Here is a 22404-nt window from a genome sequence, read left to right as displayed (position 1 = left end):
CCCCGATGAATTTTTCTTTCCTACTTAACAACATATTCAGTATCTCTTCACAACTGAGAACATACTCTTGATTTGTATTTCTGTTGACCATGGTGCAGAAGAACGGACACTCAGGTGTTGCTGGGAGAATTAGGTCATGAATTCTGATGTTGGTTGTGTTGATCTGTGAGAACTTTCCTATAAAGTGTAAACTTTCTTCTAAGCTCATGGACACTAGTCTGGCCTTTGAATGGATGAATTTGAATTTTTAAAAAGTTTCTTTCAAAACCGAGTTCTCTGAAACTGACCGCTTTCATCTGGAAGATGTACAATCAATTTACGATTGGTGTTTAATTTATCGAGGCGTCCATAGTTTCAACCTTTTGCAGGAGTGTAACCTTTTTCTTTGGCCTGAAATTAGACATTGTAGGTGTAGTTGGTGACCTTGTAAGGGAGATCTGTTGGAAGCTTGTCTGTTTGGTATCAAAAGAAAATTGAAATTCCATTGCTTCAGAGTAATGAAACCTTTAGCAAAAAACCTTCGTTTCATGTGTATTGAAGTTTTGACTCAGAAATGCCCAAAGAAACACTCTTTCAGGTCTCAGTAACCGACTTGTTCTCTGAAATATTGCTGTTAGATTTCCAAAGTGTGTTATGTCTGGCACTTATTTCAAAGCAAGGAACATTAGGGATAAGATGAAAAGGTAGAAAAGGACTCTGATGAGAAGCAGAAACAGAAGAAGATGAAATGCACACTTGGGTGGCATGTTTGGATGGCCACCAGGATAACTCTGGGAAGCAGCATCTGGCACTCTAATCAGGCTTTAGGCCACTTCGGATTCTGGGCTGTGCCAACATCTGCCATTTTGTCATTATCATATTGAGAAAGAACTTCTTTCCTATCTTCTGCTGCCAAGAGATTTTTTTTTTTGCTGTTTTTTTAAAAAATGATAAAAACATTTGTAAGAAGCACTTCGGGGCCTTTGGAGTGAAATAGTACTTACTCTTGTGAAACTGCTTTCAAGGTTTAGAAAGGAGTCTTAAACTGTAGGTTCAGTCAGAGAGGGAATAAGTTCTTTTCTGAATCTTTCCATATTTTAAAAATGAAAGCTTTATGTTTATGAAAGGACGAAGTTTTGAAAGAGTAAACAAGAAGTTGTGTTAGATCTGAGACCTCAACCATCGCTCCACATCAGCATCAGAAGCTGGGACTTCATTACATTTTGCTCTTTATTTTGAAGGAGTTTCATCTGGTTATTTGTCAAATAACCTGGTGTTTTATTGGAAATAGCAGAGGAGCACACTGAGTGATGATAAGAACAAACAGAACTTGTCCTTACGGAACATCTGTTCTTCCCAGACATCACTGTGGTTTTCAAGTATGTAAAGCAATAGATTATTACAGTAGTGTTGTGCTGAGTACACGGCATTTTCTCAGGAATTACTAGGTTTAGTTTGCGCTAAACTTAAAGGATAAGCAAGGAGAACTGAAACTATTCCGCGTCTTATTAGAACAGGGCACTGAGGAATGGCAGGGAGCCACTGGTTGCCTCTAACTTTGATGAAGTTTGAAGGACCCTTTCATTCCTCTTCACTCCTGTTTCCAAGAATCTCCATGCCTGTCTTGCTCCACGCTGCTGCCACTGCTTGTCTCTGCCCTAGGACTGATGATTTTACAGCCATAATTGTGGCTGTAAAAGAGGAAGAAGTCAGGGAGGGTAAACCTAAGACCATTTTGTCCTCACTTCTGTGGCCTGGCATCGTGCTGGTTACTCCAGCAGTGTTCCTGTAACCCTCCCATCACCTTCCTTAATCAGCCCCTCAGCCCCTCCACCCCCAGCAGCCAAGGCGAGTGCTTCATATCAGAGTTTGCAGAGATTTGTTGGGGCACAAGGAAGGGGTCACCCGTCCCAGTAGTAGCTAATTAGGAGTCGTGGGTGCTGGTGCAGGAGGCAGTAGAGAGAACTGGCCTGAGCTGGTGGTGTTTGCTAATAAATCCCTTTGAAAGAAAAAGCGGTTAGAATTTAAATATTTGTGTTTTCCCTCTCTGGCTTACTGAGCTAATGCTGTATTATAGGCTAGGCTACCTTATCTCTTCTCCCCAACAGTATTTCTGTGTTAATGTCCTATAGATATCCCTACAAGTCTTTTTTTTTTTTTAAATAAATTTATTTATTTATTTGGCTGCGTTGGGTCTTCGTTGCTGCGCGCGGGCTTTCTCTAGTTGTGGCATGCAGGCTTCTCACTGCAGTGGCTTCTCTTGTCGCGGGGCACAGGCTCTAGGCGCGTGAGCTTCAGTAGTTGTGGCTCGCAGGCTCTAGGGCGCAGGCTCAGTAGATGTGGCGCACGGGCTTAGTTGCTGTGCAGCGTGTGGGATCTTCCTGGACCAGGGCCTGAACCCGTGCCTCCTGCTTTGGCAGGCGGATTCTTAGCCACTGTGCCACCAGGGAAGTCCCCCTACAAGTCTTAATTCTACCAATGATGAGGTATTCAGAAGCAAACACAGGATTCTGGCTGCCTTGCACCAGGCCGAGATCATTAGAACAACAAGAATCTTTACTGATTTTGAAGCCGTGCAACCAGTGGCTCAAGAGAAACATGCCACTTTGGTGGGTTAGGCTGTTTTGTAACCCCTTCAGTTAGATACCTGACCAGGTTGTTCACAAATAAACCCATGTCTCCAGAATCTTTCCATGGTGGAGTATTGTAAGGGGATGGAACAGGGTGCCCTAATCTGACAGTAGCTTGATTTCTGCCACTTGGCCTCTTTTGAATCCCTTAGTCACTCTTCTAGTGATCCTTGAAGTAGATTCCTGTGTTTTGCTATTGTCATTTGCAGCAAGGGAGTTCTAGTTTTAGTATGTGCCATGCTCCCTGGGTTCTTGTACTGTTGTAAACTTTTCTTCTTTGTCTCCTTTCTGGGCTTTTTAAAATTTCTTTTTTTTCTGCTTTATTCTTCTATTCTCTAAGAACCCTTTCCCTTCATTTACTGTACTATTCTAAGTTGCACAGCAGTGAGTGCTGGATTAGGAAGGCCTGGGTTCACATCCCCACTCTGCTACTTACCAGCTGTGTAACTTTGAACAAATTATTTAATCTCTCTGTAGGCCTTGGTTTCTTCACCTGTAAAATGGGGATACTAACAGTACCTACCTCTAGGCTTGTTGTGAGGCTTAAATGAGATTTATGAGATGCATAATAAAAGACAGTCTGACCCTCAAGTAATGTTAACTCTTATTTATTTTAATATTGCTGCTAATATTAAAAATAATTTTATGGCTTAAACCACTGCCCCAGTGTAATCGACTACCAGCTCTTTACCTATCGCTGTGATCTCTCTCCCACATTTTAGCCTACATTTGCAGCTGCCTCTGGGACATTTCCCTCACAGTTTCCACTGGCACCTCAAATGCAGCATGGACAAAAGTTAATTCATTCTCTCTCATCTGAATTTGTCCCCCCCATTTCTGTTAATGGCATCATGTTATAATTTTCTCTTAATTTAGGATGAATCTTAGACTCTTTCCTTATCCTAAGGACATAATCATGAATGTGCAAAGATTTAACACAAACGTATTCATTGTTTATAGTTTTAAATAGTTGAGAATAGGAATTGGTTAAATAAACTATGTTAAATATATACGGTGGAATTCTCTATAATCATTAAAATTATGCAGAATATGCAATAGTATGAAAAAAATATTGCTCTCAAGTTGACTTATAATATGGTATGTACAGTACAATTCCATTTGACTTTTAGAAGTTTATGGGTGAATAGATAAAAGATGAGAAAAATAGCCACTGAAAAAATTTTGTTGCAGCTTTTCTGTCTTGTAGGATTATGAGTGATATTCTAATCTTAATCTTTTTCTTTTACAAATTTTCTAAAATCATCCATACATTGCCTCCATACTTTTTTTAAAAACGCTCAAATTTAGAAAAAAAATGAGATTGGTAATGTCCAAGAGTCTTGCAAATACTTCATTGACCTCTTAACAATGGCTGAGAACAGTGCTGGATACAAAATTATAAATGTTTGTTGAATAGTGAATGAAATAGTGTTATCTTTCTATGCATTTTTAGAAATAACTTTATAGGTTAAGAGTGTTTAATGCTTCAAGCATTCAGTTTGTAGATTTTTTTGAAAAGTATTTTTTTTTTGTTTGGAGGAAAGATTCTCAATAAACACAAAATAAACTAGACTGGATGTGGTGGGTGTTTTCTAATATTATGTAATTTATCATTTCAGATAATGTGACCCAAAGAGGAGCCTTTGGAACCAATTCTTCAGAAAGCAATTTTCCTTCAGTAAAATTTACTCAGAGAAATGAACCAAATGATCACCATCTTAGCAATAAAGCCATCTTTCTTCGTACTTCGTCACAGTGTTCAGAAGAGGAACAGGTAATACCATAGCACATTTACAGAAACAGAGAAAAAAAATTTTTTCATGAATTAAAAAAAAAGAAAGAGACCATAATAAGAAACATCGGACAACTATTGGATCAGTAACTCAGACTCCTAATTTTAGAAGGAGTGCCTTTGGGATACTTTACTGAAAATCATCATTACATTTCATGATTTCAACAGCCAACTTTTATGATAGTAACTTAATTATCCCCAATTTTTGTTAAAAACCTCTTAAGGATCTGCCATCTACAGATTTTTCTTGAAATTATGTCTATATTTTAGCTTGTCCTCTGGGACAAAAGAGTTCCTTTTTGTAATTCTCTGTGTAAATGAGAGTTTCTTTTACCTGTCCTGGATTCATATCTTTCAGACTTAAAGTAGAATATGTTATCTTGGTTCTTCCAAGATTTGGTCAATAAATAAATGTTAGATGCTCTCTTCCTAATCTTCAAGACTTCATAGACTATATTCACATTCTCTTTAGCTATGGTTTTTAACTATCAAGGAATCCTAGTGGAAGCTGTTCTATTTTTTAAGCCATTTGAGTTTCTACTTTCTATCTCATCGTGTATTCCCTGTGATATTGTGGACAGAATTGTATATGAGATTATGGTTTTATGCAAGGGAGAAAAATCTCCATGTTAGAAGTGTGTTTATATACAGCGAAGAGCTGTAATTCTTTAATTCTATAACTTATTTCCAGTGAGGTGATTATGGGACAAGAACTTTTCTTTCTGGAGGATTCACTGTCTACTGGCCATCATTGGCAATTGGAATTACATTTTCTATTGAGTCTTTAACCAGTGTGTGAGGGCAAAGAATTGTTCCACGGTATTTTTTCCTAGTAACTTGAAAATGTTGTATTAGCATTCTCTGATTTGTCCTTCAGAGGCTCATTGGGGTGGGATGGGACGGGGGCTGGGGTAATGAGGTGCGGAGTGTTCATATTTTACACATGAAAAAATTGGGGTTAAATAATTTACCCTAGGTTACACTGTAGATGAGTCTAGAAGACAGAAGTAGAAGTCAGACCTCCTGGAACCTATTCCCTGATGGCTGCTATGACTTAGTGAATCTGCTGTCACTAAGGTGTCATGGTTTGTCACGCGTAGCTAATTAACAGAAAGCGGAAAGGGAATTTTAGTGCCTGAAGGGCTACAACATCAGCTCCTTTATTTTCACTTGTTTCATCTTCCCATCAATATGTCCTCAATGTTGTTTGTTTGTTTGTTTGTTTTTCCAGATAGTGATGGATGAAGGCCAAAAAGTTGGCAGTTCCTTTCAGGGTGATCTGAATCGGGCAGGAAAGGTGAAGGTAAGGCATGATTCGATTTTATTCCATGGCCAAAACCCAGAAAGAGCATAAAAACCTCACAGGACTCATTTGCTGTCTGTCATACAAATTTGGAGAATTCAGCAGATTTTGTCTATATGCTTTAAAAAAAAAAGTGGTGTTTGATTATCTTAAACTGTCCTTGGTGGCCTGGGTTCTGGATCTTTTTTCCTCAAAGCTTTACAAATGGAAGGGGTGCTTCAATAGAGAAACGTGACTCTCGTCCTGACAATATAACAGATTCTCAAGTTTTAGTACTGAAACCATCATATGGAACATAAATTTTTGCTGTCCCTTGGAAGTCAAAAAATAGCTGTAGTTATGTACTTCCAAGTATGGAAGCTACAAGCCATGGTCTGGCAGGTAGAGAGTGGGGAAGAAAGACCCAGGCTGTGTTTTGAATTCCAATGATGAGATCTAAATTTATAATTTTATGGTATTTTGTTATGTACATGTTTTAGGTCATAAGCATAAAAGGCATTTTGACATCATGCCTTTACTAGATCTGCCTTCGGGTGCCAGTGGTGAAATCATTTGTTTATTGACACTCTTTGATATTCACCTGAGATGAATTGCTTCATGTCTGAAGTGCTACCATTTTGTTAATCTAAAATGTCTCGTTGTCAGCTTGCAGTGGAAAGCAACATTGCAATGCTGCTACTGTCTGTAAAGGTCATTTGCTCTGCTTTTTACCTTTGAAGTAATTTTCAGTTTTATTCGCTCAAAAGAGAGAACACTTGATTTTTTGCTCTGTTCACCTCTCTTGTGATTACCTGGGGCAGGATGATTTTGTCTTGAATGAACCTTCTCCCCTGCTTTCTTTAGTTTCTACTCTCTCTTTGGAGTTTAAAGCACACTGTTGTGAGAATAGCCAGACCCACCACCATCATTTGCTTGAGGAGCAAAAGCAATAAAACAAAACCAAAAAATAGAAACATTGTTTCAGACTGTCTTGATGGTGGTATATATTCTGGGATAGAATCAGGAACAAAAACTTTTCAAAAACTTCCCAGACTGTTTTTTCCCTTTCAGTATAGAGATCTTACTGTGGTGCCTGTGAAATCCCGGCCAACTTCCAGATTTAGTGCTTCTTTCAGATGTCTCTGGGAAAGCACAGTGAACACAAAGATCTCTATCTGGGACTCAGAAGTTAATGAGAAAAGGAGATTCATTTGCTCACTTGAGTGTTGTGGAAGTGGATTCACTGATTGTTAATTGCATATTTTCCTCTAGGTCTAATTTGTATAAAGATGATGTTAATCCTTTTCTAGGTAGACAACTTCCTTGATTTAGAAGATTTGGACTTGGATGAAGAGATTAAGCCCCAAATGAGTAAGAATATGCTTTCTGTTTCCTTTCTACCACTGCTTGACCTTTTTCTCTACAAATAAGACTTTAGACAGCTTTTCTTTTCTTTCCTTCTTTTTTTGGGGGGCAATCCTTACCTCTGCTTTCCCTGAGATAGGAAAAACTGGAGTCCTGCAGTCTCTTTTTTGATAATAAAGATTTCAGCTGAAAGGTCATACAAAACTTGTTGAAGGTTGTAATGTCTTTGGTCTTAAATGAAGGAAAGGTGTTCTTCCTCCCACCCCCCACCCCCATTTACCATGTGATTGATTTTTGGATAATTGTCTCAGAGTCATTTAAGTCAAACCCTTATTTCTTAGAAGCACCATGTTGTAAATTGAGATTATTTTTGAGTGCTACTTAAAATATCAGTTGATCATAAAAATCATAAAAATTATGAGAATTGATCATAAAATAAAAAAATAAAATCAAAATCTTTGCTTTTATAAATATTTATTAATATGTAAACCAAACAATTAAAACTAAAGATATAGTGTGAATGTTTTTTCTGGGGCTTTCTCTGAGGTTTATGTAGATGAGGCCTTTTCCTTTCTTGGTTAATGTTTCTGTGTAAGACTAGGTATCCTTTGTTGCTCAAAGGGGCTTTGAAATATGTTCAAAATTTGAGTTACTTGTTTTGAAAACTCTCATTCCTAATTTAATATGTAAGAATATCTCAAAATTAGTTGAATGTTAGGGAAGGGGCAGTTTCCATGGGGTTTTGGTTGTTGGTGTTTGATTGTGTTTACAGTCCTTAGGTGGTCATCAACAGCGACTATGGTCATTATTGTTGGGGAAGGCGGCTTCTTTATAATCACACAGGAGTTAAAGTGCAGGGTGTAGTTGCTTGGGGGATGGCCACTGTCTGTGAACTGACTGTATAAGCCTCTGCTTTGGCTTCTCTGCCTGAATTTGAGAGGCTTTGGTAATTGGAAGCAATTAACATTTTTATTCTGCTTCCAAACATCACACTACTCTATTGAAGGCACTGTTACTCAAGCACTCTATTAACCAGTAGACTTCGCAGATTTTTTTCCGTACTTGCTTGGTTCAAGGGAGATCAGAGATCTAACAGAATCACAGAGGTTCTCTTAACTTTAATGCCTTAGGCAGCTCTGAATTTCTTTATTAGAGCAGTTTAGAGGCTCTGATTGGATTAGAAGGGATTGCTGAGGATTTATGAGGAAGCCAAATTTGTGGAGCAAGCCCACTGTTTCTGGGTTTTGGGTGATTTGGGGAAAGGGAACAGATTCCTGGGTCCTGTTCCTAAGAAAGAGTCTAATTCAGAAGGTCTTTTGTGGCATCTAGTGATCTGCATCTTGAACCACTACCCCAGGGGATTCTGATATGGTTCATCTGTGGGTGATACTTGGAGTCTGCACGTATACCTTTGCAACATAAAATTAATTTCATAGGAGGGCACAAAAGTGCACAGGTTGAACATTTTTGTGATGGTTTAAACTTCTTGCTTTCTGCCGGTAATGAGAAGGTCTGTATACTGACATAATCCTGCATAGCCAGCGAATTTGATTTTGGTTGTATCAATATTTTAAATTAGTCTTCTTACCTTTTCCATTATTTTCACATTGTTTTCTTTAAACTTTTTTTTTTTTTTTGGCTGCGTTGGGCCTTTCTCTAGTTGAGGTGTGCGGGGGGCTACTCTTCGCTGTGGTGCATGTGCTTCTCATTGCGGTGGCTTCCCTTGTTGTGCAGCACGGGCTCTAGGTGTGCAGGCTCCAGTAGTTGCAGCACGCAGGCTCAGTAGTTGTGGCACCCAGGCCCGAGAGCACACAGACTTCAGTAGTTGCGGCGGGCAGGCTCAGTAGTTGTAGCTCATGGGCTCTAGAGTATAGGCTCAGTAGTTGCGGCTCATGGGCTCTAGAGCGCAGGCTCAGTAGTTGTGGCACACAGGCTTAGTTGCTCTGCAGCATGTGCGATCTTCCCTGACCAGGGATCAAACCTGTGTCCTCTGCGTTGGCAGATGAATTCTCAACCACTGTACCACCAGGGAAGTCCCTCTTTAACCATCTTTTAAGTTGTTGTTGTTTTTTTTTTTTTTTTTACCAGATCTGTTTCTGTTGTTTAAAAAATTGCAAAGAAATGTCTCACTAGTATGATTTTTCTGGAAATGAGATAACAGGTAGTTTTGCATTTGTGTGTATAAAAGCTTACTGAGGCTGAACCAAGTCTCAGTGGACTTGGATGAGCTAGTCAGGACCTTCCCAGGTGTAAAATAATGTGAAAAGCCAAGGCTAAAAAGCAACCTAGGCTTCAGTGATCTATTCCAATTACCAAAAAGACCACCAAGCTTCACAATTTTCATAATGCACAATCTGGGTCATTTGAAAGGAAAGAAAAAAGAAATAGTTGTGCCAGGGTGAATTTTACATTGTGTCTGATTTGTATGACACTTAAGGAATGGGAGCAGAAGGCGAATATTTATATCAGATGGGAAACGTGACATTTTAAACAGGCAAGTTGCTTGTATAATTTTGGCAGCTGAGGGGTTTACTGATTAGATTCTGTTGTTATTGTTTAAGCAACAGATTTGCTTGGGACAACAAGGAAGTGAGTTGCGTATTGTTTTTCTACCACTGACTTTATTTGTTCACCTTTTTCATTTTCATAAATATTTTCCAAGATTCAGGCGCTTGTTTCTGTCCTGGTATTTGGCTTATTGTTTTGGCAGCCCAGGTGGAGACAGTTTTTCCAAGCAGACAACTCAGTGCCGTGCTATTGACCAGTTGTTGGAGGGAACCTTGGCCACAGAGTTTCGTGCCCTGTGTTTATTTGATGTCACATTAATGATTTTTTCCTCCTTTGAGATAAGATAGTTAACCTGATGGTTAGTTACTGTCATGCTCCAGACTGTTACCCGGAAAGATTATTGTTTGGAATAGGTATTAGTTATTATGCTTTGGCCATTGGAGTAGGAAGAATCTTCTGGTCGTCTTTATTTTTTACCCCCTCAGTTGGCCCAGCATGTTCTCTGGATGAGTGCAGAAGGTCAAAGAGACTTTTTTGAGGCCTAGTTTTCAGAATTATACTGTCTTATACAAGTTTCTTGACCAGTGGGTATACTTATGCTATGGTTGATTGTGTTGGATGAAAATGGGCAACTGATTCCTGCTCAAAGATTGGCAACCTTATTTGATTTTCATTTTCAATCTCTCCAGTACTCCCAGTTCTAATGAAGGCATCATTTTCTCTGTCTCTCCCTCTTTTTTAAAAAAATTCTTTCCTTATCTGCAACTTTAAGGCTTTATGTAGACTATGAATGACCTGGACTCTTATTCAAAGATATTTAACAACTGTGACTGGATCCTGGAATAAAATAAAGAATAAAACAGATCTGGTTCCTGTCCTTGGAAATTCATAGTTTATTGGAAGAATCAGACATATCACAAATATATAATTACATATGCTCTAGATCTCATGAGAGCATATGGCAGGGGAATTTAATTTGTCCGTGGATCAGAGAAAGTGCTGAGAGCCTGGGATCTAAAGGATGAGTAATTATTAACTGGGTGAGGGGTGGGTAAGAGAGTATAGGAACAGCATAAGAACAGTGTGTGTAAAGGTCCTGAGCTAGGAGAAGATGGCATATTTCAGCCAACATAGAGTTTAGGCATTTCATTTACTTTCCACTTGGGACTGTTAAAAATCATTCTTTCATTGCTTCGAAGATCACTAAAAGATCATTGAGAGGGAAAAATCCTTGCTTCAAAATATTCCTCTATCACTGTTCCTCCAATTTTTTTTTTTAACGTGCAAACTTATCCATCTATTAAATTCAAACTTGAAAGCCATATCAACCACAAAGGCAAATGCTTCCACTCCATTCCTGAGAAGGAAACAGAATTGGGATGATAATTCCACCCTTTCAATAATTCCTCTATTTATTTCTCCCCAAGGGTAAAGGAAGGCATTATCTAATTGGAGAGATTAGGGAAAAAAACTGATGTGTATGGATGAGACATTTTGTTTCTTCTTTTGGGTTCATGCTGTTTGGAAGGTGTATGTCCTCTCTTCTGTGCCTGTGTCACCTTTCTTATAGTAGACACACTTTAAAAGGGGCCCAGGTCTGCCTTACATGGTGGTTTTCAACCTGAGAGATACATTGGAATCACTTGAGGAGCTTAAGGAAAAACGACAATACCTGGATCCTGCCTTTGGAGATCCTTTCCCAGTAGTCTGGTGTTTGTCGTGGGCATTGGCAGTATTTAAAGCTTCCCAGGTGACTCTAACATGCATTTGAAGCTGAGAACCATCTCTAGACAGATGTCTGGAGGTATCACTCTCTGAGCCCCTACTCTAAGGGCTCTAGGGATATGAAGAGGATCTCCTTATACCTGGCTGGATTCATGTCATCTGTGCAGACTCCCTGTCAGGTGGGATAGTCCAAGGTCTAGACTTGGAAGGAAAGTTTGATAAGTAAGAGGGCAAATTGTGACTGCAGGACAAGCTCTATTTTCAAAGTCAGCTCTATTAGTTATAAAGCTCATATTTTGATCCCCATCTTTTTGACTCCTGTATGGATTTTTCTTTTATTTCTGTATTTAAAGTAGAGGGATATGATTTATTATCACCGTCAAATGCCAACTCCGCCCATGAAGTAACTCTTCCCTGACCTTCCTGACCTTCCCCTTGGATGGGCAGTAATCTTCTTCTGTTTACATTTCCACTTTTATTTATTTTGCAGTTTTTTTTTCCTCAAAGTAAGTTTTCATTAATGTGTCTCTTGAAAGTGGCATATGGTTTATTCATATGCATGTACACACACACACATACACACACAAATAAAACTTCATCTTTTAATTGGTGAGTTTAATCCATTTACATTTAATGTAGCTGCTGATATATTTGGCTTTAAATCTCTTATCTTACTATTTTCTTCTCTATTTGTCCTGCCAGTTATATGTGCTTCACTCATTTTTTGCCTATTTTGGAGTAATTGAGTATTATCATATTATTGTTTCATTGCCCTTATTTTTGCTGGGTAGAGAATTCTAGGTTTGTAATTTTTTTTTTTCAGAATTTTTAAGACGTTATTCTTTTCTGTTATGGTGTTAATTTTTCCTCTGTTGAAAACTGTCGAAAAACCAAGTGTCAATCTGATGGTTGTACATTGGAAGGTAATATATTTTTTACCTCATTTGACTACTTTTATGATTTTCTCTTTGTTTTTGTTTGTCAGTAATTTCACTATGCCCTGGCATTGTTAACTTTGTATTTGTTCTGTTTGGGGTTTGTAGATTCTTGTAAATGTTAGGAAATTCTCAGTTCTTATGTCTTCAAATATTACCTGTGCCCAGACTTTTCACCATGTCCCACATGTCACTTACGCTCTTTCCTGCATTTTCCATCCTTTTTTATTTCCTTTCTTTCTTCAGTCCAAATATGTTCTACTATCTATGTTCTAGTTCAGTAATACTGTCTTGAATTGTATCAAATATGATGTTAAAGCCATCAATATTTCAGTTATTATAGTTTTCAAGAGGTCTGGAATATCTATTTTTGTAGATTTTAGTTCCCTGCCAAAATTTTCCATTTTTGTAATATATTTATTGGAATATATTAATCAATTATTTTAAAGTTCCTGTCTCATAATTCCAATAACTGAGGTGTCCTGTGAGTCCATTTATATTATTAATTTTCCCTTTTGATCTGGTGTCTTTGTATACCTGGTAATTTTTGTTTGAATGCTGAACATCGTATATAAAATATTACATAGGCTCTGGATGATTATCTTAATCTTGTTTTAGAAAAGCTTCTCTTCGACATTTTGTTAGACGTTAGAGTAGTCATAGGTTATCTTAATCCAATATGGGATTGAGCTGATTTGGTAACTGGGTTTCAGGCTTTATGAGGGCTGCTCTACTTCTAGTTCTTGCTTACTGCTAGGGTGTAGCCCTTCAAGGTAAATCACAGCCCCTCCTTCTTGGAGATCCCAAACTCTATTTTTTATCTTCACAGCACTGTGAACCTGCTGGTAGTTCTGCTAAGCTTCTCAGCCTCTTAATCTATTTCTTCTTCACTTCTTGGTTTTTCAGCCTCTGCTTACAAATCAGTAAATGACATAAGTTGGAAAACAGCTTAGACTCTTAGATTCACTTTCACTACTTTCCTTCTCTCCAGGATCTTGGCCCCTCAAGTTCTGGACTTCCCTGGTAGCTCTCTAATGCCTTTAAGTAGTTGATTTTTTATCATTTATTCAGCTTTTCTGATGTTCTTGGTGGGAGGGTCAGACTCATATTAAATGTGGTCTGGGAGCTCCTTGGAAAACCCCAAGGTCTGAAGGTCAAATAAGTTGACGTTTGCACTGATGTTGCAAAAGCAATGATGGGTAAAGATGCTAGTAACTTAGTGTGAATCAAGGTAGAAGCACCAAACTATACTAGTAGTCACTGTAATCTTCACTGTCCTGAATTTGTAATTAAAGCAAATGCCAGTTTCCATTGCAAATGTCCTTGATGAAGTGGTAAAAATTATTAATTTTATTAAACCTTGAGGCTTGAGTACACCTCGTCTGCTGCATACTGAAATACGACAGTTGTATTTCACATATACATGAAATACATGAAAATTTTTTCATGGAAAAAATGAAAAACACTTTTTCATGAAAAAACACTTGTGCAATTGAGGGGTGTGCTGAACTTGTTTTGTTTTGTTTTTTCTTTCATGGATCAACGTTTTTACTTGAAAGAATGACTGACAAAGTATAGTTCTCAAAAAGGAACGAAGTGAGCCCGTCTCTACAAGACAACAGCTGACAGTATTCATTGCCAATGATAAAATTGGCAATGGGTCAAGTGAAAATTGGATTTTTGGAAAACTTACATCCAGTGCTGTGAGCTTGAGAGCTTCCCAATATTTAAAGCCTTTTCTGATAAAATTGGTAATGTTAACTAATGTGATTTTTATATTGCATAATGAAATATGTCAACATTTGAAAGATCTGCATAACACAGTGAACCATCATTTTCCAAATAACCAATATATGATGTTACAAAATCATGCACAGGAGCGCAATCCATTCAACATGTAAGATAGACCAATGGATTTTAACATAAGAGTATGAAAAATTTACTGAAAGGGTTTCATATTGCACATTGAAATTATTTTTAAAAACTTTATCATTTGTCAATATCTAGTGTGTATCAAAGAATAATATCCCCAGTTATATAAAAAGAGTATTAAAATAGTCCTCCCCTTTCCAGCTACATATCTGTGTGAGACTAGAGTTTCTTCATTTTCATCAACTGAAACAGCATATTCCAAAAATTCAATGCAGAAGCAAATATAGAATCCAGCGTTCTTCTATTTAAGACAGATATTTAAAAGATTCAGACAATGTAAAACAATGCTTCTCTTCTATTTTCTTTGTTTTTGGAAAAGAGGTTTTTTAAATAAAAATATTTATTTTAATATATGATAGTATTATTTTAATGATTCAATAAGCAAATATTTGAAATTTTAATTTCTAATATGGTAAATATTGATAGATATCACTCCCATAAACAAAAGCTCTTTGGGGTCTTCAAAAAATTTTAAGAACAAGAACCACCTGATATGAACTATCACAGCTGGAAGCTATGTGCAGAGGAGGCCTGAGGGCATTTCTTACCTGTATCCTTTTTGGTCTTGAGGAACACCCGAAATTTCAGGAAATTTTGGCCATTTCTACATGGCAACAAAGGAATGGATTGGTTAATTTTTATAAATATGACAGGCAGACTAAATATTATTGTCTAGATTATCAGATGTCAGGTAGATGGCTTACTTTTTAATGTTGTATTAAATTACATGATTATAGCCTTTGACTTGCTGGTCATTGGCTAAATGCAGAAAGACAAATGGCACAAACACATAGTTTATAAACGTTGGACGTTCTTGTCAGGTAGTTGAGAAAGAGGTTGAAATGCTTTCAACCAGGCTTGCCATCCAACATCAAGATTCGTTATTCGAGAGGTGCCTTAACTCTACAAAGCACATCAGTCAAGATGGTGGTATTTAGCTAAGAAGGAAACTAATTGTTTTAGAAACAATAAGGTCAGATGAAGTGTCTTAAAGATAAGATTTCAGTTGGGAAAGCTTTGCAGAGAACTTCAGAAATTCCATTCCCCATCATCAATGAATACAATCATTTTCCCCCTGAGAGAATGAATATTTAAATAACCCATCAGTGATTATAAAATGGCTAAAAGATAACTTGTGTCTTCTTTATAACTTGTGTCTTATCAGACTATTCGTGTGCATATTGGTTTCACTCTTTTATAAATCTGTCCTATTTAGAGTTAAAGCAGTTCAATTTTTGTGTTGACTATTGTCTGATTTTATGTATAAAAATCCTACTCCTGTAAAAAAAAATTTAGTTTTTGAGGGAAAGGACTATACATATTTTGCATCATTCACAATGTCCTGTGGATAGGTAGACTCTTCATACTTGCCGTTCAGTTTAAAAGTTGAGATGCAGGAAATTAATTTCCTTTCTGCAAGTATGTGCTGAGAATTGACTACATATAAGGTGTCATGTTAGGCTCCAACAGCTATGCGTTTGTGCATTTTACCTTTACACTGGAGAAACAAATGACAGGAATGGGAAATGCAGTGGATACTGAGTCATATTGTTTTGAGAGAATTGTACCCATGGCAGTGGAATTCTTATGAAATAAACCATTTTTGTTGAAAACCCTACCTTCTTCGCAAACATATGAAGGATGTGAAGAGTTTCAGCAAAGGAATTGCAGAGTTGTCCCTCTTGGTGCACAGTACTGTCCATCAGATTTTAAATAGCTCTGAAAGCAGAATTGATTTTGATTTCACACTCAAAGGGATGTCTGCACTGGCAGCCAATGGGGATGGTAGATATTGGTTTTCACATTAAGAGGCTTGAACCTTTCTCTTCTTGCCTGTCTTGTTGGCAGGCCCCTAACCAGTGAGGGAGGTTAGCTTTGGACTCATAAAGGAATACTTTAGAAAGCCAGTTTTTCCACCAACCTTATTGAATTTAAAAATATTACTTCTCTGGGACTTCCCTGGTGGCGCAGTGGTTAAGAATCTGCCTGCCCCGTGATAGTGAGAGGCCCGCGTACCGCGATGAAGAGTGGCCCCCGCTCGCTGCAACTAGAGAAAGCCCTCGCACAGAAACGAAGACCCAACACAGCCAAAAATAAATAAATAAATTAAAAAAAAAAAAAGAATTATCCAGCCCAAAATATTAAAAAAAAAAAAAAAAAAAAAAAGAATCTGCCTGCCAGTTCAGGGGACACAGGTTCGATCCCTGGTCCGGGAAGATCTCACATGCCGTGGGGCAACTAAGCCCGTGCGCCACAACTACTGAGCCCACGTGCTGCAGTTACTGAAGCCCACGCGCCTAGAGCCCGTGCTCCGCAACAGAAGCCACCACAATGAGAAGCCCGGGCCCTCAATGAAGAGTAGCCCCCACTCCCCGCAATTAGAGAAAGCCCGCACGCGGCAGCAAAGACCCAACGCAGCCAAAATAAATAAATTAGTTAATTTTAGAAAATTTTAAAAAGAAATATATATTAAAAAATATTACTTCTGGTTATAAAATTGTAAAATGCCCTGAACACTTACTAATCACGCTAATGTGCTATCGTAGTGACATTTCTTGGCCCTGAGTTTGGAGGTACAATCTGATAGATTTTAAATAATATATGTGGTGAAAGTGCTTACTTAAAAGTAAGTTCATGATGTGGCATCATGAACTAGGAGCACGGGCTCCGCAGACAGACTGCAGCTGTGGCGCCGTGAGTGAGGTGGCTGGGGTGACTCTCAGTGTTAGAGCTCATTGCCTCTAAAAGAGGAAATAACAGAGTTGTTGAGAGGATTGGCAGAGTTAATGCATGTAAAATGCCGGCTATTATTATTGTTTTTATTTCTCCTAATTAATCAGGTCATATTCTATGATTTCAATAATTAATCATAGTAGAACTTCCTTCTTCACCATCCCCCTGCCCACGTGCTCAGTTTCTAGGCTGTTTGCCATGTTCCCTGTTGCTGAAGTCTTAAGAATTTTGTAATCATGTCTTTTGTGGAGGTGATAGCTGTAGTGGTGAGAGACGTATTTCAAATAAGTTTCAGTTTTTGAATATCAATACCTGCTCAGTTATCTCCCCATACATGCTGCCCTTGGCAACAACCAAGGCATGCCTGTTGTTAATTAATCACTTCCACTGAGAACTTAATTAGTGTCTTAATTAGGATCATCATTGAATAGCAGGCAGCAGCATCTTGCGCCAGCTGCAAGTTATTGGTTGCAGCCCTTCTGGTCCTGCGAAAACTTAGACGGAGGAGGGATCCTGTTGTGCTTCTGTTTGTTTTTGTCTTCAGAGAAAGCTGCGGAAGGTCATCAGTTGTTTGTGATGCATCGATGTTCTGTCACACGTGCAAAAATAAGGAAACACATCCACTTCTAATGGATCGATCAGAAAACCAAGATTGGCTTTTGAATTCTTGTGATTGTGCTAAACAAGCCGGAAACACATTGTTGTTGTTTGCATGCGTTGAGAAGTAGGCCATGCGTTCTGAGTATGACAGAGTATTTCATTTTTCTGCTGGAAGTTAAAGTTCCTTCCTTCTGGCATCATTGTTTTTTAATATGTTTTTTTGAAATATTGCCATATTGTTACAGGATGAAATCAGCACTCCATTTTCTTTCTCTTCACCCCCTCAGGAAAATATGGCAAAATGAGGCAAAAGTAGCATCTTCTTGACTTATTTTCCTGTAGAAGTAGAATTGGGTTGAGGGTGAGAGGCGTGATCAAGTTATTCCGAAAACAACATTTCTCCCAGACCTTTTGGATGGATTGTAACATTGCAACTATAAAATAAAAACCAATGCACTGACGACTTCTATTTTATAGAAAGGAGAATCCCTTGAGTCAAGTTCCCGAGTGAGGACAGGCATTGTGAAATGGACCTGCTTCACTTGAGCATATTTGCTCATTTTTTTGACTATCATAGACTTTTAGATGACTTAGGTCAATTGTGGACTTGGTGAAGGGATCAAGTGAAATATTTTGTATTCGACAGATTTGCTGCTGCTTCCAGGAGAGGTGGAGCAGGACAGGAGCATGAGTGTTCCTTCTTACATTCCTTCCGTGGCCCAGCCTCTTACCTCTGGAGTGAAGCCAAGGCCCACTGGAAAAGGAGCAGGGGAACAAAGGGAAGAGGTACTCCACAGGGAATTCAATCCTCTTGAAATTGCCTTGATTTTGTAACTAGTCCTTTCAGAGTAATGCCACTACACCCTTGTGCTTCTGTATTTTTCTGAGATTTGGGAAGATTTACAGTTCAGGTTGCTTAATTGGGTCCCTCTCACTTCCATCTCTCTCTAATGTGTATAATCCCTTTTAAACACACAGAGAGAGCAATTATGTTTTTACGTGGAAACTATGTTTGTGTCATGATGTTCGCCATGCTACAGGGACAGTGCTACTTGGGGACTCCGCAAGAGAAAGGATGGAAAGTTTTCTTATCTCTTTTAGTCTGCACTGGCCACTTTTCTTTTTATTATTGTTTCCAAGGTCCTAAAAACATTTTGCATTAGTTAAGGTAAGGCCAGGCTGCTATAGTAGGCAATCCCAACAATAAATCAGTGGCTGAAAGGAGACAGAAGTTTATTTCTCTCATGTAGCAGTCTGTAGAGAGCCTTTAAAATGAGCAGGTGCTTCTCTCTGGATCTCCACTGAACCTCAGGACATTGTCCTCATGTGCATATTCCAAGTCAGGTCACTGTCCTACCTGCAGGGGCAAGGGATGAGAATGTGGGGGCAGCAAGTTCCCCCAAGGCTTAGGACTCAGGGCTCTTCATCTCTGCTCACATTCCATTGGCAACCACTTAGTCACATGTTCCTATCCGGTCACTGGGGAGGCTGGGAAATGTCATCTAGACATGCGCTTCACCAGCACAGGAGAATGGAATCTGCCACATGTTAACGCCCCCAAATGCACAACTTGAAAGCCATCTTTCACCATCATTTGCAACTCATCTACATATACTTAACAAGCATGTGCCAACCAAGGCTGCTGATGGTGCTGGGTAGTGACCTTTATCACCTTTATTACTCTAGCATGAAAGGGGATCGGGCACAGGAAGTTGTTAAGGGCTCTTTATTATTGCTTCCTAATAAAAACACTAGGGTGTTTCGTGATTATTTAGTTGTTTGGGTACTAGTCTTGTCACTTGATGTTATGGAAGCAGTCATTCAATCAGAAGTAATCCACACATTTCAATTTTAAATTGCCCTTTTCTCATAGAACTTTTGTTCACTGACATCACAGAAGTCTATCTAGGATGCTTGCAGACTTATATTAAACCCCAAATTGTTTACCAGATAAACTTGCGGAGATAGCCACTTTTCAACGTGCTTTTTGAATTATAGATTGCTTTCCCTGAATATTAAGAAACTATAATTACAAGGTGATTTCTAGCAGGAATCAGTTTCTTTTAAAGACTTGTTCATGTTCTTGACTTCAGTTGTGACCATACAAATTATTGGACCAGTCAGTGGTCAGTGGCACCTTATAGAAATTGTTACAAAATGGTTTTAGTTGATGGGTTAAAAAAAAAAAGAATGATTTCTGGAATCAATCATATAGCCAGTAAAATGCCAGTTAAAACCCTGTGTATGGTTGTATCTTTAAAAGGAGTATAAATTTCTTCCCAGAGAATGTGAACAGTTTTCAATGTTTGAATCAAAATGATATGAACAATTTTTGTGTTGGCAAAATGAGACATAGATGAATAATTTGCTGCTCTTTAAAGATCCAGAGTAATATTTTGGGTGGGATTTTAACTTCTAACCACTATTTGTTAGAGAAATGTTTCAGAATGTCTAGAGTCACAATATCACACCAACTCTGCCGTGGTTTAATAGTATTAATCTTATTTTAAAATACCCAATGTAGGTAAAAGAACATAATCACCAATTTCCAGCACATGCAACGGGCTGTTTTGGGTGAGAGATGGTAGTTGCTTTCTGTGATGTCAATCTCAAAAGATGAAACTTATCCTGGATGTCCTGACTTCCTCTTAATTGCCTAATGAGAATCCGTAACTTCCTGATATGGACTGGACCCATTTTTTTCCTAATTTTATCGCGCTTTTATACATGTGCATTTCCTCCTTACAGTCAAACGTTTTTCAAGAGCCTTCCACTTTCCCTTTGTGAATAACTTCTTGCCGTAGTTACTCTATTTTGATGAATTTTGGAAGTTTTGAACAACTTTACTGAACAAAAAGAATTCACATTAAGAAGATGAAAAATTGTGAGTTCTTGTCCTACTTCCCAAAATATAGAAGAGGTTATTGAAGAAACTTTTGTAGTATTTTAATGGGAGATTGCCTGTTTTTCCAATTCAAAATGGGACTCTAGGGCTTCCCTGGTGGCACAGTGGTTGAGAGTCCGCCTGCCGATGCAGGGGACACGGGTTCGTGCCCCGGTCCGGGAGGATCCCACATGCCGCGGAGCGGCTGGGCCCGTGAGCCATGGCCGCTGAGCCTGCGCGTCCAGAGCCTGTGCTCCGCAACGGGAGAGGCCACAGCAGTGAGAGGCCCGCATACTGCCAAAAAAAAAAAAAAAAATGGGACTCTGAAATTTTTCACCTGTATAGACAGTTTATTTATCATATTACTATGTAAGATAACCTATAGCTAAATGCTGCTATTATTGATTTGAGCATTAGTTCTATTTCCTTTAATTTGCCTACATGGTACTATGAATGAAAATGATTCCTTCTGTAATAGTGTCCCTCTTAGAATAAATCACGTGAGCAATTTTAAGAAAACTAGCAATTTTCTAATAGTGTACAAATTCTGTTCCCTCAGAGGCTACAAAAAGATTTCAATTAGATTTGAAATTAGACGCCTGAAATCCACGTGTTTCTCTCAGCTCCTTAGGCAAAAATAACAAGTTAGTAACTTAATTCACAGTTGTTTTCTGTTTCGTCGCAGGGGATTTGGTGTTCCATTGCACGAATTCTGCTCTTTGAAATAAGTCAGAAGTTCAGTTTGCAATCTAAAAAACTTGGAGCCTTATATCTTAGAACCTCAAAATGAACCTAACTTGTAAGAAGAGAATTCCCAAAGTACGCCACAGTAGCCAACAGCTGAAATGCATAAATAGAACTGCAGCTTTACAGTATTTGAAAAGCTGTCATTTTGAAGATCACAGTGATGTGTTCTGAACTGCAGTGTACATCAGGGTTCACTTTGAATTACATATATGCCCCTTGTCTTAGAAGACCCTACGTTCACTCGTGTGTGTCTCTATAAGTTTATTTAATTAAAATGCAAAAAAGTCGGAACTAGTGCCGAATTCAGTGCTTTGCGTATAGGAGACATGCAATAAGTATTGAATGAACAAATAATCAGGAAACTTCCCTCGCTACAGGGAGTGATTTTCTGGTATAATAAGATGGTTAGGGTCCTTGTCTCTTTCCTTCTCTATTGGTTCATTGCCCTCAACGTGTAAACATGTTTAAGTCTCTCCCATCCTTAACGAAATGAAAGAAAACTAAAGAAAAAACAACCTTCCCTTTACCTCGGACCCCCCTTGGCTATTGTCTAGTCTTTTTTCTCCCTTTTCATACAGACTTCAGAAACCAACAGACTCGACTCCTCTAGTTGACTCTGCTTCCTTTCCCCTCACTCCTCATTCAGTTCATTGCAAAATGCCCTTGGTCTAATCACCTGCCTGGACATATTCAGAATAAAGGTACTTTATCATTGCCAATCATCCCAATGGACAATTTTCAGCCTTTATTTTAATGGGACTGTCTACTGTGTTTTTTACCATTGATTTTCCCTGACACTCATGGTCCACTGGTTCTCTCTTCCCAGCTCTTCTCAGATTCTTTGTGTATTTCTCTGAGTGTTCTTTCCCTGCCTCCTTTGGGGGTTTTCCCTCCATGCTTCCCTTAGGAGTTGGTATTCCTCTGGGTTCCATGCTAAACCTACAGCTCTTCCCACTTGCATACTTGGATCTGTTTTCATCTATAGGTTACTAGCTTTTGTGCTTATGTCTCCAAATCTGTATCTCCAGCTTCAGACCTTTTGCCGAGCTTCATGTTTGTGGGTTCAATTGCCTGTTGACAATTCTATCTGGATTCCTTGAGGTACATTCAAATCAACATGTTAAAAACTGAGCTTCCCTTCCATATCCAAATCAGTCATCAAGTGCTGTTAATTTCACTTTCTAATATTTTAAAATATCTGCTCTCAATGCCCTGTTCTCATTACCTTGTCTGGACTGCTTCAGCAGGCTCCTGACTAGTCTCCTGACTCCCAATCTACCCTCTGTTCAGCC

The 22404-nt window shown here is 38.5% G+C and overlaps 1 protein-coding gene across 3 annotated transcripts in view; it reads left to right on the top strand.

The window, feature by feature from the left end:
- IFTAP (intraflagellar transport associated protein) overlaps positions 1-22404 on the top strand; it is a 59579-nt gene that overhangs the window by 33105 nt on the left and 4070 nt on the right. For all 3 annotated transcript variants that reach the window (XM_067749362.1, XM_067749365.1, XM_067749364.1), the window contains 4 exons: positions 4229-4383; positions 5633-5704; positions 6994-7054; positions 18128-18267. In XM_067749362.1, the coding sequence (XP_067605463.1) occupies positions 4229-4383; positions 5633-5704; positions 6994-7054; positions 18128-18267 (428 nt within the window). The remainder of the gene's footprint in view (positions 1-4228; positions 4384-5632; positions 5705-6993; positions 7055-18127; positions 18268-22404) is intronic.

The sequence above is a fragment of the Pseudorca crassidens genome, chromosome 9 (assembly GCF_039906515.1).
Source record: "Pseudorca crassidens isolate mPseCra1 chromosome 9, mPseCra1.hap1, whole genome shotgun sequence".
Lineage (NCBI taxonomy): Eukaryota > Metazoa > Chordata > Mammalia > Artiodactyla > Delphinidae > Pseudorca > Pseudorca crassidens.
Note: the sequence above shows the minus strand (reverse complement) of the source record. Positions and strands in the feature narration are given on the sequence as shown.